The sequence below is a fragment of the Equus przewalskii genome, chromosome 4 (genome assembly GCF_037783145.1).
Source record: "Equus przewalskii isolate Varuska chromosome 4, EquPr2, whole genome shotgun sequence".
In the NCBI taxonomy this organism is placed as follows: Eukaryota; Metazoa; Chordata; class Mammalia; order Perissodactyla; family Equidae; genus Equus; species Equus przewalskii.
In genome coordinates, this window is record NC_091834.1 from 105016169 (window position 1) to 105030132 (window position 13964).

The following is a 13964-nucleotide window of genomic DNA, read 5'->3' on the forward strand; positions in this document are numbered from 1 at the left end:
ACAGAGCAGGACGGATACAGGTTTTGTGCTATTAATGCTTCTGACCGGTTGGTGCCGTGTTGTAGTGATTGCTAAATATTTTGAGTACACCTCTGCCCGGGGGTTTATTTATTACATTGATAGAGAATGGCTGCCTTCTAGAAATTATTTCTTTAGGAGAAAATTTACTAGAAAATATTTTGCCTTGAAATTACTTAAAATGTGATCCAGTTTGATGCAAATCATATAAATTACGCAAAATACATGGAATAACAAAGGATCACTCAATTCTAAGTTCAAAAGTACATTTATTTAAAATGTAGGCAAGATATCAATATAAAAGAAAAGAGTATAAGAAATAAAAATAATTAAAGTACAAAACATTTCAAATCTTTAACATCCATAATTTAGAGATAGCAAGGTCTTTATTTACACCATTTTATTTGTAGCTGAAGTTCCGTCACCAGTGTTGTGAAAACATTTAAAAACCTGGCAAATGAATCATAAAACCTAATGTGGGCTCTTAAAGTCATATAATACAAAACATAATTTATGTTTCCTCAGAATAAAATTACACATCTTAATAAGATGCAGTATATTTATTATATTTGTTTTCCTGCTTTAAAACGCTTGTCACCTACGGAAGCAGCTGGAAAACAAGGGCGTGTGAGGGAGCACTGGCCGCTCCGTCCAGCAGCTGGCACTCCGGGACTCCAGTCACACGGCAGTGCAGACACATCAGTTAAATTTATATGTAGGCTTGTTGAGGAAAACTGCATCCAAAGACCCCACAGCGCAACACCATCCAACACGGAGGCCCAGACTGAGTAAGAGTGTGGCAGCATGTTTCCACCCACTGAAAGCAGAAGGTCAGGCTGCACGTCCGAGCCCCAGGCTCCCGCAGCCGAGCACCGACTCTCGCGGTGGGCCTGGCACGAGCGCTGGTCTCAGTTACCAGAGATGCACCACGCAGCCAAAGCTGAGACCCCATCACAGCTGACTCTTCTTTCCGCTCCCACAACCAAGCTGTGCCCCACAGCAGACGCTCCCTAAAGCCCCCACCAGCAGCTGACCCCGACCCGTATCTGCAGGTGCCCCTGCCAACCCCTCCGACTCTGAACCACCCAGCTGGGGCAAAACGAACGAGGCTACCTGCAGACTACAGAAACGAAGAAAGGCCCCTGCGATGACACCCCCAAATCACCCAAATGACTTTTAAAGCAACTCTTCCTTCTGAGAGTAAGAGTAGTACAGAAAAGGCATGACAAATATAAATATGAATGGTAGGAAAAAATCTGGGACGATGTCAAAGTACGTATCGTACAAAAATAAGATGCTTATGGCCTATCTGCACAATCTGGTGGGTCCTTACCATTTGCAGCACTAGCTCTGGCAATAACTTCCTAATATATGGAGATATGGAACACACACTGTTCCGATATTAATGATGAGAGGGTTTCTGCACTAAGCATCTTTCAAAAAGGATATGATTCATAGTCCAGTGTTTGTGTAAGCACTCCAGTTAGAACAAACTCTGCATTATGAACATCTGAAAGGAATGAAAACAACAGCTGTTCAGATAAAGGCAGTGCTGCGCGTGCGCGTACACACTCCAACACAGCAAGAGCAGGAAGCATACCTATGCCTCGGGCGAAATACTCTCGACACAAGTGAAGGTCATTTTCGCAGGATATTAAGATGATTTCTGACAAACTCTAGGGAAAAGAGAACGAGTGCACTGGTTACTGACAGTGAGTCTCCCAGAGACAGTGACGCGCTCAACAGCTTGTTCTACTTCCGTCCACCTTGTTTTGCTTGTGCTCCATAAGCTTCCGGAAAGACGGCTGTTTGGACAGCACTTTTCCTCCTGCACATTCCACAATCGCTTTCATCGTTGACAGACTCGGGCAGATTCCAGGTGTGATGTAAAAATATTTCGCCTAAAAATAAAAGGAAAATGTGTACACTGTGTTTTCAAATTGTTTTTAATTTTTAAAGTACCTAATTTTTCATAAATTCTATCTTAAGATTTTTGACAAAATGTCTAATTTCACAAAGTTATGAAGGCACTAGCCCCCACTAGTTCCCCAACCTAAAGAGGCCTGGAGGAATCGAGGACGGAAATTCAGAAATAATCTAAGCACTTTCCTATGTTAGGGCTGGTCTATGATTACTACAAGTAACTAGAACTTACGCTCCTCACAGACGTGAAGGACTTTGTGATACAAGCAAAAATGATATAAACGTTTTCATAATTTCCATAAAATTCTAAACTAGCATGATATCATCCACATTTATGTGTCAAGCAACAGACTGGCAGAGCGCCTGTGTTCCTTTTCTTTTGTACTCAGAGTAGTAAATGATTTTGATGGCTAAGATCTAGTTTTCTAATACCCTTGCTCCTAAGTGTACCACAAAATACTATTTTGTTTTAAACTGCTCATAGAAAAAAAAAGAAAATCAAACATTTAGAAAAATCGGACTATTTTAGGTAAAATATATCTTAACTCAGCATTGTAAATCATTTCTGATTAAGTTGGCTCCTTAAGAAGTGTAAAAGACAGGTTATTAATTTACTTAGCCATTCTTTGATGCAGAAACAAATTTCCAAACTGTTCTAAGGATCCTACCTAACAAATACTTAAATACGTTAGTCCTGTATTATTTAGATACCCATTCAATTAATATTTTTCCAAGAATGTTCTCCATTCTCCAGCTGAATACATATTTAATAAGAATAGTATTAAGTAATGTAAGATTTGTCAAAAGCAGAAAAATCAACTTAAATGCCTCTTACCAAGTAAGTTATTCGTCAACATACTCTTGGAACACCCAAGTATTTTATAATGTCTATCTCTAACAGATCTATTATTTAACTCTCAATCCATTCTTTTAAATTATAATGAAGAACAGGATTCTGGAGGAACAAGTGGATTTCCCAGGGAAGACTCCAGTAACACATCCAAGAAGAAGCGGGAGGCCAGGGTGAACCAGCTCCTCTGGGTGTGTGCCTCCCCTGAGTCACTGTCACCTTCCACTGTGCAATCTGTGATGCCTACGTGGACTTATCTGACTTTCCCTCCAAGGTGTACCTTAAAGAGTGGAGAAACATGTGCCCTTTTTAAGGACTCTTCCAAACTGAAGGAGAAAAGCACCTCGGCCTCGGCGTCCCGGAGAAGGTAGTTCTGCTCGTCTGGAAAAGACAACAGCACACACTCCGAAAAGGGCAATCCACCCCGAACTCTCCCAGTAGCCAGGGACATGTTATTCACAGCTCACAGTGACCTGTGAAACCTCTGAATACTTAAGTCTCACCTACTGTATTTCACTTACTTTCCCACTGAAAACAGCCAGACCAAGGAAAGACAGGCAGACATTCTTTCTCCTAGATCAGTATTTCTTAACCTTTTGAGGTCATAAACTTTGAAAAAAATGTACTGAGGGGCCGGCTCAGTGGCACAGTGGTTAAGTCTGCACACTCTACTTCACTGGCCCAGGGTTCGCAGGTTTGGATCCCGGGCGTGGCACCATTCCACATGCAAAATAGAGGAAGACTGGCACAGATGTTAGCTCAGGGACAATCTTCCTCACCAAACAAAACACAAAAAACAAAAAAACCAAACTGTACTAAAAGCTATGGACTCTCTTTTATCATGGCACCTCCCCTCCAGACCCCTCAACCATAACTTCACACTCTCCCTGAGCCCACAGATCCAGGTTAAGAACTCCAGTGCTACTTGAAGGTAACATGTGAAACCATAAAACCCCTAGAAGAAAACAAAGGCAGTTCACTCTGTGACACGGGTCTCAGCAGCATCTTTTCAAATACCATGTCTATTCGGGTATGGGAAACAAAAGAAAAAATTAACAAATGGGACTTCATCAGACTAAAGAGCTTCTGCAAAGCAAAGGAAACCAGGAACAAAATGAAAAGACAACCAACTGGGAGAAAATATTTGCAAATCATATATCCAACAAAGGGTTAATCTCCAAAATATACAAAGAACTCATACAACTCAACAACAAAAAAACAAACAACCTGATCAAAAAACGGGCAGAGGATCTGAACAGATTTTTCCAAAGAAGATATACATATGGTCAACAGGCACATGAAAAGATGTGCAACATCACTAATCATTAAGAAAATGCAAATTAAAACTACAATGAGATATCTACTTACATCCATTAGAATGGCTATAATCATCAAGACAAAAAATAACAAATGTTGGAGAGGATGTGGAGAAAAGGGAACCCTCATACTGCTGGTGGGAGTGCAAACTGGTGCAGCCACTATGGAAAACAGTATAGAGATTTCTCAAAAAATTAAAAATAGAAATACCATACAATCCAGCTATCCCACCACTGGGTATTTATCCAAAGAACTTGAAATCAACAATTCAAAGAGACTTATGCACCCCTATGATCGCTGCAGTGTTATTTACAATAGCCAAGACGTGGAAGCAACCCAAGTGCCCAAGGACTGATGAATGGATAAAGAAGATGTGGTATATATACAATGGAATACTACTCAGCCATAAAAAAAGGACAAAATCATCCCATTCGCAACAGCATGGATGGAACTTGAGGGTATTACGTTAAGTGAAATAAGCCAGACAAAGAAAAACACCGCATGATTTCACTCATACGTGGAAGACAGACAAACACATGGACAAAGAGAACAGATCAGTGGTTACCAGAGGGGAAAGGGGTTGGGGGGGTGGGTGAAAGGGGTAAAAGGGCACAGGTATATGGTGACGCATAAAAATCAGACTGCTGGTGGTGAGCATGATGTAGTATATACAGAAACTGACAAATAACATACACCTGAAATTTCACCATGTTATAAACCATCATGACCTCAATAAAAACAAAAAAGAACGGTCTAGTCCTCGAGTATCAAGCTTAGAACTATCCTCACATCCAGCTTGCATACATAACCACCACAGTGAACTGAGGAGCATTAGACTCAATTAGCTGATTATCAATTAGCTAGATTTCATAGATTTACCAAAAACACATTCCTTTTAAGTATATTAAAGTGTACAGCAATTTACAAAAGACAGTTTCAGCAAATTTTGAAGACTTTTGAGAATTTTTAATTGACTGGTTTTCAGAGTTTTCACAGTAACATTTTAAGAAATACCCAATTTGTCAAAAGTTCAAGATCACAAAATCTTAAAATCGTTTAATCTTATGAATATGTCTGATGTTCAGAATAGCATTTCTTCTTCATTTCATAGTAATAACCAAAGAGCACACCCCAGAGGCTCAAATCTGATAAAACATTCATCAAAAGCATGGAACAGGGAAGTGTTTAGAGCAGGGCTGGGAAACGGGCCAACCAGATGACGCGTCCTGTAGGACTTGGGGCCACAAATTGTTTCTGTTGCATATCCTCCTCCTCCTCCTTTGAAAACAATGCTTTAAAAATGTGCAAACCATTCTCGGCTCATGGGCCACAGTCTGCTATGAAACTAGAAATCAACTACAAGAAAAAAGCAGAGAAAGGTGCAAAAATGTGGAGACTAAAAAACACGCTTTTGAACAAACAATGGATCATTGAAGAAATTAAAGAAGAAATCAAATATTATCTAGAGACAAATGAAAATGAGAACACGACATACCAAATCATCTGGGATGCAGCAAAAGCAGTCCTAAGAGGGAAATTCATCGCAATACAGGCTCACCTCACTAAACAAGAAAAGCTCACATAAGCAACCTCAAACGACACCTAACAGAACTAGAAAAAGAAGAACAAACAAAGCCCAGAGTCAGTAGAAGAAGGGAAATAATAAAAATAAGAGCAGAAATAAACAATACTGAAACAAAAAAGACAATAGAAAGGATCAATGAAACAAACAGTTGGTTCTTCGAAAAAATTAACAAAATCGACAAACCTTTAGCCAGACTCACCAAGAAAAGAAGAGAGAAATCGCAAATAAATAAAATTAGGAATGAGAGAGGAGAAATCACAACAGATACCAATGAAATACAAGGGATCATAAGAGAATACTATGAAAAACTATATGCCAACAAATTGAACAACCTGGAAGAAATGGACAACTTCCTAGACTCCTACAATCTCCCCAAAGTGAATCAGGAAGAAATGGAGAATCTGAATAGGCCAATCACAAGTAAGGAAATAGAAACGGTAATCAAAAACCTCCCGAAAAGTAAGAGTCCAGGACCAGACGGCTTCTCTGGAGAATTCTACCAAACATTCAAAGAAGACTTAATACCTATTCTCCTCAAACTGTTCCAGAAAATTGAAGAAGATGGAGTACTCCCTAACACATTCTGTGAAGCCAACATCACTCTGATCCCCAAACCTGACAAGGACAACACAAAGAAGGAGAACTACAGGCCGATATCACTGATAAACATAGATGCAAAAATCCTCAACAAAATTCTGGCAAACTGAATACAGCAATACATCAAAAAGATTATACACTATGATCAAGTGGGATTTATACCAGGGACACAGGGATGGTTCAACATCCACAAGTCAATCAACGTGATACACTACATCAACAAAATGAGAAACAAAAACCACATGATCATCTCAATAGATGCAGAGAAAGCATTCGACAAGATCCAACACCCATTTATGATAAAAACCCTCAATAAAATGGGTACAGAAGGAAAGTACCTCAACATAATAAAGGCCATATATGACAAACCCACAGCCAACATCATACTCAACGGACACAAACTGAAACCCATCCCTCTCAGACCAGGAACAAGACAAGGGTGCCCACTTTCACCACTCTTATTCAACATAGTACTGGAGGTGTTGGCCAGAGCAATTCGGCAGGAAAAAGAAATAAAAGGAATGCAAATAGGTAACGAAGAAGTAAAACTCTCGCTGTTTGCAGACGACATGATCTTATATATAGAAAACCCCAAAGAATCCATAGAAAAACTATTAGAAACAATCAACAACTACAGCAAAGTAGCAGGGTATAAAATCAACATACATAAATCAGTAGCATTTCTATATGCTAACAATGAACTAACAGAAAAAGAACTCAAGAACTCAATCCCATTCACAATCGCAACGAAAAGAATAAAATACCTTGGGATAAACTTAACCAAGGAAGTGAAGGATCTATACGATGAAAACTACAAGACTTTCTTGAAAGAAACTGACGACGACATAAAGAGATGGAAAGACATTCCATGCACATGGATTGGAAGAATAAACATAGCTAAAATGTCCATACTACCTAAAGCAATCTACAGATTCAATGCTATCCCAATCAGAATCCCAAGAACATTCTTCACAGAAATTGAACAAAGAATCCTAAAATTCATATGGGGCAACAAAAGACCGCGAATTGCTAAAGCAATCCTGAGCAAGAAAAACAAAGCCGGCGGAATCACAATCCCCGATTTCAAAACATACTACAAAGCTACAGTGATCAAAACAGCATGGTAGTGGTACAAAAACAGGTCCACAGATCAATGGAACAGAATTGAAAGCCCAGAGATAAAACCACACATCTATGGACAGCTAATCTTCAACAAAGGAGCAGAGGGCCTACAATGGAGAAAAGAAAGTCTCTTCAACAAATGGTGCTGGGAAAACTGGACAGCCACATGCAAAAGATTGAAAATTGACCATTCTTTTTCACCACACACCAAAATAAACTCAAAATGGATCAAAGACCTAAAGATTAGGCCTGAAACAATATGTCTTCTAGAAGAGAATATAGGCAGTACACTCTTCGACATCACTTTCAAAAGAATCTTTTCGGACACTATATCTCCTCAGTTGAGGGAAACAATAGAAAGAATAAACAAATGGGACTTCATCAGACTAAAGAGCTTCTTTAAGGCAAGGGAAAAGAAGATTGAAACAAAAAAACAGCTCACTAATTGGGAAAAAATATTTACAAGCCACTTATCCGACAAAGGGTTAATCTCCATAATATACAAAGAACTCACACGGCTTAACAACAAAAAAACAACCCGATCAAAAAATGGGCAGAGGACATGAACAGACATTTCTCAAAAGAAGATATGAATATGGCCAATAGACACATGAAAAGATGTTCATCATCGCTAATCATCAGGGAAATGCAAATCAAAACTACACTAAGATATCACCTTACACCCATTAGATTGGCAAAAATATCCAAAACCAAGAGCGACAAATGTTGGAGAGGTTGTGGAGAAAAAGGAACCCTCATACACTGTTGGTGGGAATGCAAACTGGTACAGCCACTATGGAAAACAGTATGGAGATTTCTCAAAAAGTTAAAAATAGAAATACCCTATGACCCAGCCATCCCATTACTGGGTATCTATCCTAAGAACCTGAAATCAGAAATCCCAAGAGTCCCTTGCACCCCTATGTTCATCGCAGCATTATTTACAATAGCTAAGACATGGAACCAACCTACATGCCCAGAAACTGATGATTGGATAAAGAAGATATGGTATATATACACAATGGAATACTACTCAGCCATAAAAAAAGACAAAATTGGCCCATTCGCAGCAACGTGGATGGACCTCGAGGGTATTATGTTAAGCGAAATAAGCCAGTCAGAGAAAGACGAACTCTATATGACTCCACTCATAGGTGGAAGTTAGTATATTGACAAGGAGATCTGATCGGTGGTTACCAGGGAAAAGGGGGGGTGAGGGGAGGGCACAAAGGGGGAAGTGGTGTACCCACAACATGACTAACAATAATGTACAACTGAAATCTCACAAGGTTGTAATCTACCATAACATTAATAAAAAAAAAAAATGTGCAAACCATTCTCGGCTCATGGGCCACAGTCTGCTGACCCTTGAACAAGAGCAATCTTACCACTAAAGAAGTACTTAAATTTGATTAAAGATTGCTAGAAATAGAAAATCGATCTACCAGCCAATCAGCAGATAAATAAGGCTGTTATACTGTTTTGGATGGAAGAAAAGAATGTCTAAAAATTGGAGGAATAAAAAAATGACAAATTAAAAAATGAACAAAAAAGTACTATCACACATGAAGTGATATATTTGAAATCTAAGTTTCTAGGGCAAAAACTAAGGCGGCTATGCCTTGTGAAGAAGTGGTGAGGGATTACCAAGAAGTAGCTAATGTTTGTGATAGAGAAAATGACACCAAAGAATAAGAGAGAGTAGCTAAAACATTCCTGGCATAGATGAGAATGACATTTTGTTCTTTAAAAGGAGGCACAAAGTTACATTAAGTCAGCAGGAGTCTGTAGAAAGAGTCAACCCGAAAATTAAACTTTTCACAGCAGCATAAAGGACATCAGTATTCCAGAAAGTGATTATCTCTAAAATTGGTGTCTCAAACTATATAAACTAAACATAAATTAAAAATCCCAAAAATATCCCCTACCATTTCTTGAACAATCAGCTCTAAAGCTACGAGGTCCACAGAAGGGCGTGAGAACCCCAGCAGAGTGAGCAGGGCATTCCTCCAAGGACGGCCCAGACGGGGAGGCAGAGCCAGGCAGAGAGCATGTGCTGCGTGGGAGGGCAGTGTGGCTAAGACGGGAGACTGGCTATATACGGCAGAACTAATCAAATGAGTAAATATATTGAGGATCCTGGAAGCCAGGTTTCTCACTGCTGGAGAAGGAATTTACAAACACGGGAATGGAGACAAGGAGAATGAACCCTGTGTTTTGGATTGGAATTGGAAAGATACAAGAAATAAACATGGACATAAATATTCACTAAGAGAGCTTAGGAAGTGCAAAACCCCAATAATAATGAGCACCCTAGCACCCAGATCTTGGTTTCTAAACACCATTCCCTACTAAAAGGAACCAGGAATCCCTGGGAAAACGGCTGACTCCAGACCCAGGGCAGAAAAGCAGAAGATGAGCCTAGAACATTCTTGTGCCAAAAGCTCAGGAAGCACTTAAAACTCATGGGACAGGGGCCAGCCCAGTGGTGTAGTGGTTAAGTTCGCACACTGCTTCAGCAGTCCAGGGTTCATGGGTTCAGATCCCAGGCATGGACCTACACACCACTCATCAAGCCATGCTGAGGTGGTGTCCCACATACAAAACCGAGGAAGATAGGCACAGATGTTTGCTCAGGGCCAATCTTCCTCACCAAAACAAACAAACAAAAAACTGATGGGATATGTTGAAAATGACACAGAAGCCAGCTTAAATGGCTCTCACTGGTCAAACTGGGGACAATCTGAGCATCAATAATGATAGTAATGGTAACCCTCTGAATAAAATAAAAAAGGGGTTCCTATGAGGAAATAAATGAATAAATCCATACTTTGGTAAGGAACAGTAATATCTGCATAGTTTTAGTACTTCACCATAAACCACCTACTATCAGCAAAGAAAAGAATAACTGCTCAGCGGAGCAAGCTAGCGAAATCATCTTACTCAAGGAACCATGGTGACAACAGCAGTAACACGACAATCAAAACCGTGCGAGGGGCCGGCCCCGTGGCCAAGTGATTAAGTTCGTGCGCTCCACTTCAGCGGCCCAGTGTTTCATAGGTTCGCATCCTGGGCGTGGGCAGGGCACTGCTCATCAGGCCATGCTGAGGCGGCGTCCCACATGCCACAACTAGAAAGACCCACAACTAAAATATACAACTACGTACTTGGGAGATTTGGGGAGAAAAAGCAGAAAGAAAAAAAAAGAAGATTGGCAACAGCTGCTAGCTCAGGCGCCAATCTTTAGAAAAAATAAAAAAATAAAAAAACCATGCGACACCTGGCAGGATGCACTGAGAGGGCCGAGCACTGACTGACAGTCCTGCCAAAGATGGGATCTGACTCAAACAGGGGCAAACAGCACACACACCCAGACTGAGAAACATTCTATAAAATTACCAACCCGAAATCTTCAAAAGGAACAAGGAAAGGCTGTGGAGCTATTCCTGACTGAAGGAGACTAAACGCAATGTAGGATTCTGAACTAGATCCTTTTCCTATTAACAGACACTATCGGGACAACTGGACAAATCTGAATGGGGTCTGAGGATGATAACGGCCATGGATCCACACTAACTCCTGGCTTTGAGAGCTGTATTCTAGCCATCCAGGAGAAAGTCCTTGTTGTAGGAAACACACATTACGGTGTTGAGGAACAATGGTACATCATTTTGGCAACATACTCTCTTAATGGTTCAAGAAAAAGAAGAAACTTGTACTATACTGTAACTGTTTGGTAAGTTGGTGATTGTTTCCAAAAAAGAAAAGAATGAAAACAAAATTTTTAATTCAAAACCAAATAGGTTTAAAAAAATCCATGAAATACTAAAAGATCGCTTAAAGTGAGATATGACTCAGAAAGCAAAATTTCAGCTCCTAATTGCAGAAATAATAACCTCAGGTCAGTATTCTTCTTGAGAAATTTCAAAAACAATCTGAAAACATAAACTTTTAGCAAAACAAAATGTCTTTAAATATGTACTAAAAACAAAGCAGTAGGGGCCAGCGCCGTGGCAGAGAGGTCAAAGTTCTGTGTGCTCCGCGTTGGCAGTCCAGGTTCATGGGTTTGGATCCTGGGTGTGGACTTGCTCTGCTCATCAGCCGTGCTGTGGAGGCATCCCACATACAAACAGTAGAGGACGGCACGGACGTTGGCTTGGGGCTAATCTTCCTCAAGTGAAAAAAAGAGGAGGACTGGCAATGGATGTTGGCTCGGGGTGAACCTTCCTCACCAAAAAAAATAAAAATAAAAATAAATAAACACATAAATAAATCATTAATGGATATCAACAAACTGGTTCTAAAGTTCGTGTGTAGAGGTAAAAGACTCAGAACAGCCAACTCAATAGTGAAGGAGAACAAAGTTGGAAGACATGCTACTCAACTTCAAGACTACTATAAAGCTCTAGGAATCAAGACAGTGTGGTATTGGTGAGAGAACAGACAAACAGATCAACAGATCAGAGAGCCCAGAAAAAGATCCACATACATATAGTCAACTAACCTTTGACAAAGAAGCAAAGGCAATGCAATGGAGCAAAGACAGCCTTTTTAACAACTGGGTATCCACATGCAAAGAAATGAATCTAGACACAGACCTTACACCTTCACAAAAATTAACTTAAAATGGATCACAGACCTAAATATAAAATGTAAAACTACAGAACTCCTAGAAGCTAACATAGCGGAAAACCTAGACGTCCTTGGCTTTGGTGACGACTGTTAAGACAACACCAAAGGCACGATCCATGAAAGAAATAACTGATAAGCTGGACTGGATTAAGATTGAAAACTTCTGCTCCGTGAAAGACAATGTCAGGAGAAGACGACGACAAGGCACAGACCGGGAGAAAGATTTGCAAAAGACACATCTGCTAAAGGACTGTTATAAAAAATACACAAAGAACGCTTGAAACTCAACAGTAAGAAAACAACCCAACTAAAAAATGGGCAAAAGATCTGAACAGACAAGTCACCAAAGAAGACAGACAGATGGCAAGATGAGAAGATGCTTAACACTGTATGTCATAGGGGAAATGTAAATTAAAACAAACATGAGACACACTACACTACTATTAAAATGGTCAGAATACTGACAACACTGAAGACTGCCAAGGATGGGGAGCAACAGGAACTCTCGTTCACTGCTGGTGGGAACGCAAAATGGTGTGGCCACTTTGGAAGAAAGCTTGACAGTTTCTTACAAAACTAAACATTCTCTTACCATATGAGCCAGAAATCACACTGCTTGATATTCACCCAAAGGACCTGAAAATTTATATCCATACAAAAGCTTACATAACAGACAGTTATCACAGCTTTATTCCTAATCGCCAAAACTTGGAAGCAACCAAATGTCCTTCAGTAGATGAATGGATAAATCAATCGTGGTCCATCTGGACAATGTAATATTATTCAGTGCCAAAAAGAAATGAGCTCTCGAGCTATGAAAAGAGATGAAGGAAATTTAAATACATATTCCTAAGTGAAAGAAGCCAATCAGAAAAGACTACATCCTGTGTGATTTCAACTATATGATATTCTGGGAAAGGCAATTATTATAAACTGGAGAAACTCTTTAAGGAATCCTGAAATTTGAGGGATCAAATATGAAATATGTTTGAATATTTAATATTGCTTAGAATATCACCAACCCCCTTATAACCCTCAGAAGTCAACACAGCAATCATTAATAATGTCATAAAGAAATGAAAGTCAGTCAACCAAAACTTCCCATTAAATATGAATTGTTGTAAACTGTATAAATAGATAAAAGAATCATTTTCACCAACTGGTCAGCTGGATAAATTAAGTAACTCAAATTTCAATAGAAGAACAGACTGTCTCATTGTAAATTTTATAACTCTTCCACAAAATTGGGAGCTAATACTTATGTTTATGGTAATGTTTCTACAAGTTTTTTCTTCTGCTTGCATTGTTTTATATTTCACTAATTATCTTTTAAGAACAAAAAAACTTCAATTCCAAAGAAAATTTCTAAATACTACTTAATAATACTGTTGATTCTCGTTATTTGTGGATCTCCTATTCGTGAATCTGCCTACTCGCTACAATCATCTGCAACCCCACGGTCACCGTCTGTGGGGCTTTCGAGTCTTGTGGACGCGTGCAGGACTGTGGACGCCTGCAGGTGCCCACGTGCACGACCCCAGCTGGGAAACACGGCGGAGCTGCCCTCGTGTTTAGCTCTCACACTGCGAACCAGGGCCCTTTCTGTGGGCCACGGTAGAGCCACTTTGCTCACATTTTTGTGCTTTTTGCTGGTGATTTTGCTGTTTAAAATGGCTCCCAGCAGCGTTGTGCAGAAGTGCTGTCTAGTATTCCTGAGAACAAGAGCTGTCATGTGCCTTAAGAGGAAAGTACGGGTTAGACGAGCTTCATTCAGTATGAGTCCAGTACTGGCCCTGAGTTCAGTGCTAATGAAGCAAGCACACATAGTAAATAAGGTGTCAAACAGAAACAGTTTTATTGATACACGTGAGGTTCTGTATTGATTGGCTGATGAAACGTGACCAGAGGCTCAGGAACCTA

General features: G+C 39.8%; 1 protein-coding gene across 6 annotated transcripts in view; it reads right to left on the minus strand.

Moving 5' to 3' along the window:
* Positions 1–267: 267 nt before the first annotated feature.
* PAXIP1 (PAX interacting protein 1) overlaps positions 268–13964 on the minus strand; it is a 59742-nt gene continuing 46045 nt past the window's right edge. For 3 of the 6 annotated variants that reach the window (XM_070616967.1, XM_070616965.1, XM_070616969.1), the window contains 5 exons: positions 3072–3172; positions 1785–1919; positions 1619–1694; positions 1468–1528; positions 268–733 (listed from right to left, as the gene is read on the minus strand). In XM_070616967.1, coding sequence (XP_070473068.1) covers positions 718–733; positions 1468–1528; positions 1619–1694; positions 1785–1919; positions 3072–3172 — 389 coding nt within the window. In that variant the 3' untranslated portion in view covers positions 268–717. Of the gene's footprint in view, positions 734–1463; positions 1529–1618; positions 1695–1784; positions 1920–3071; positions 3173–13964 lie in introns of all 6 variants that reach the window. The other 3 variants (XM_070616970.1, XM_070616966.1, XM_070616968.1) reach the window with 1 other exon arrangement.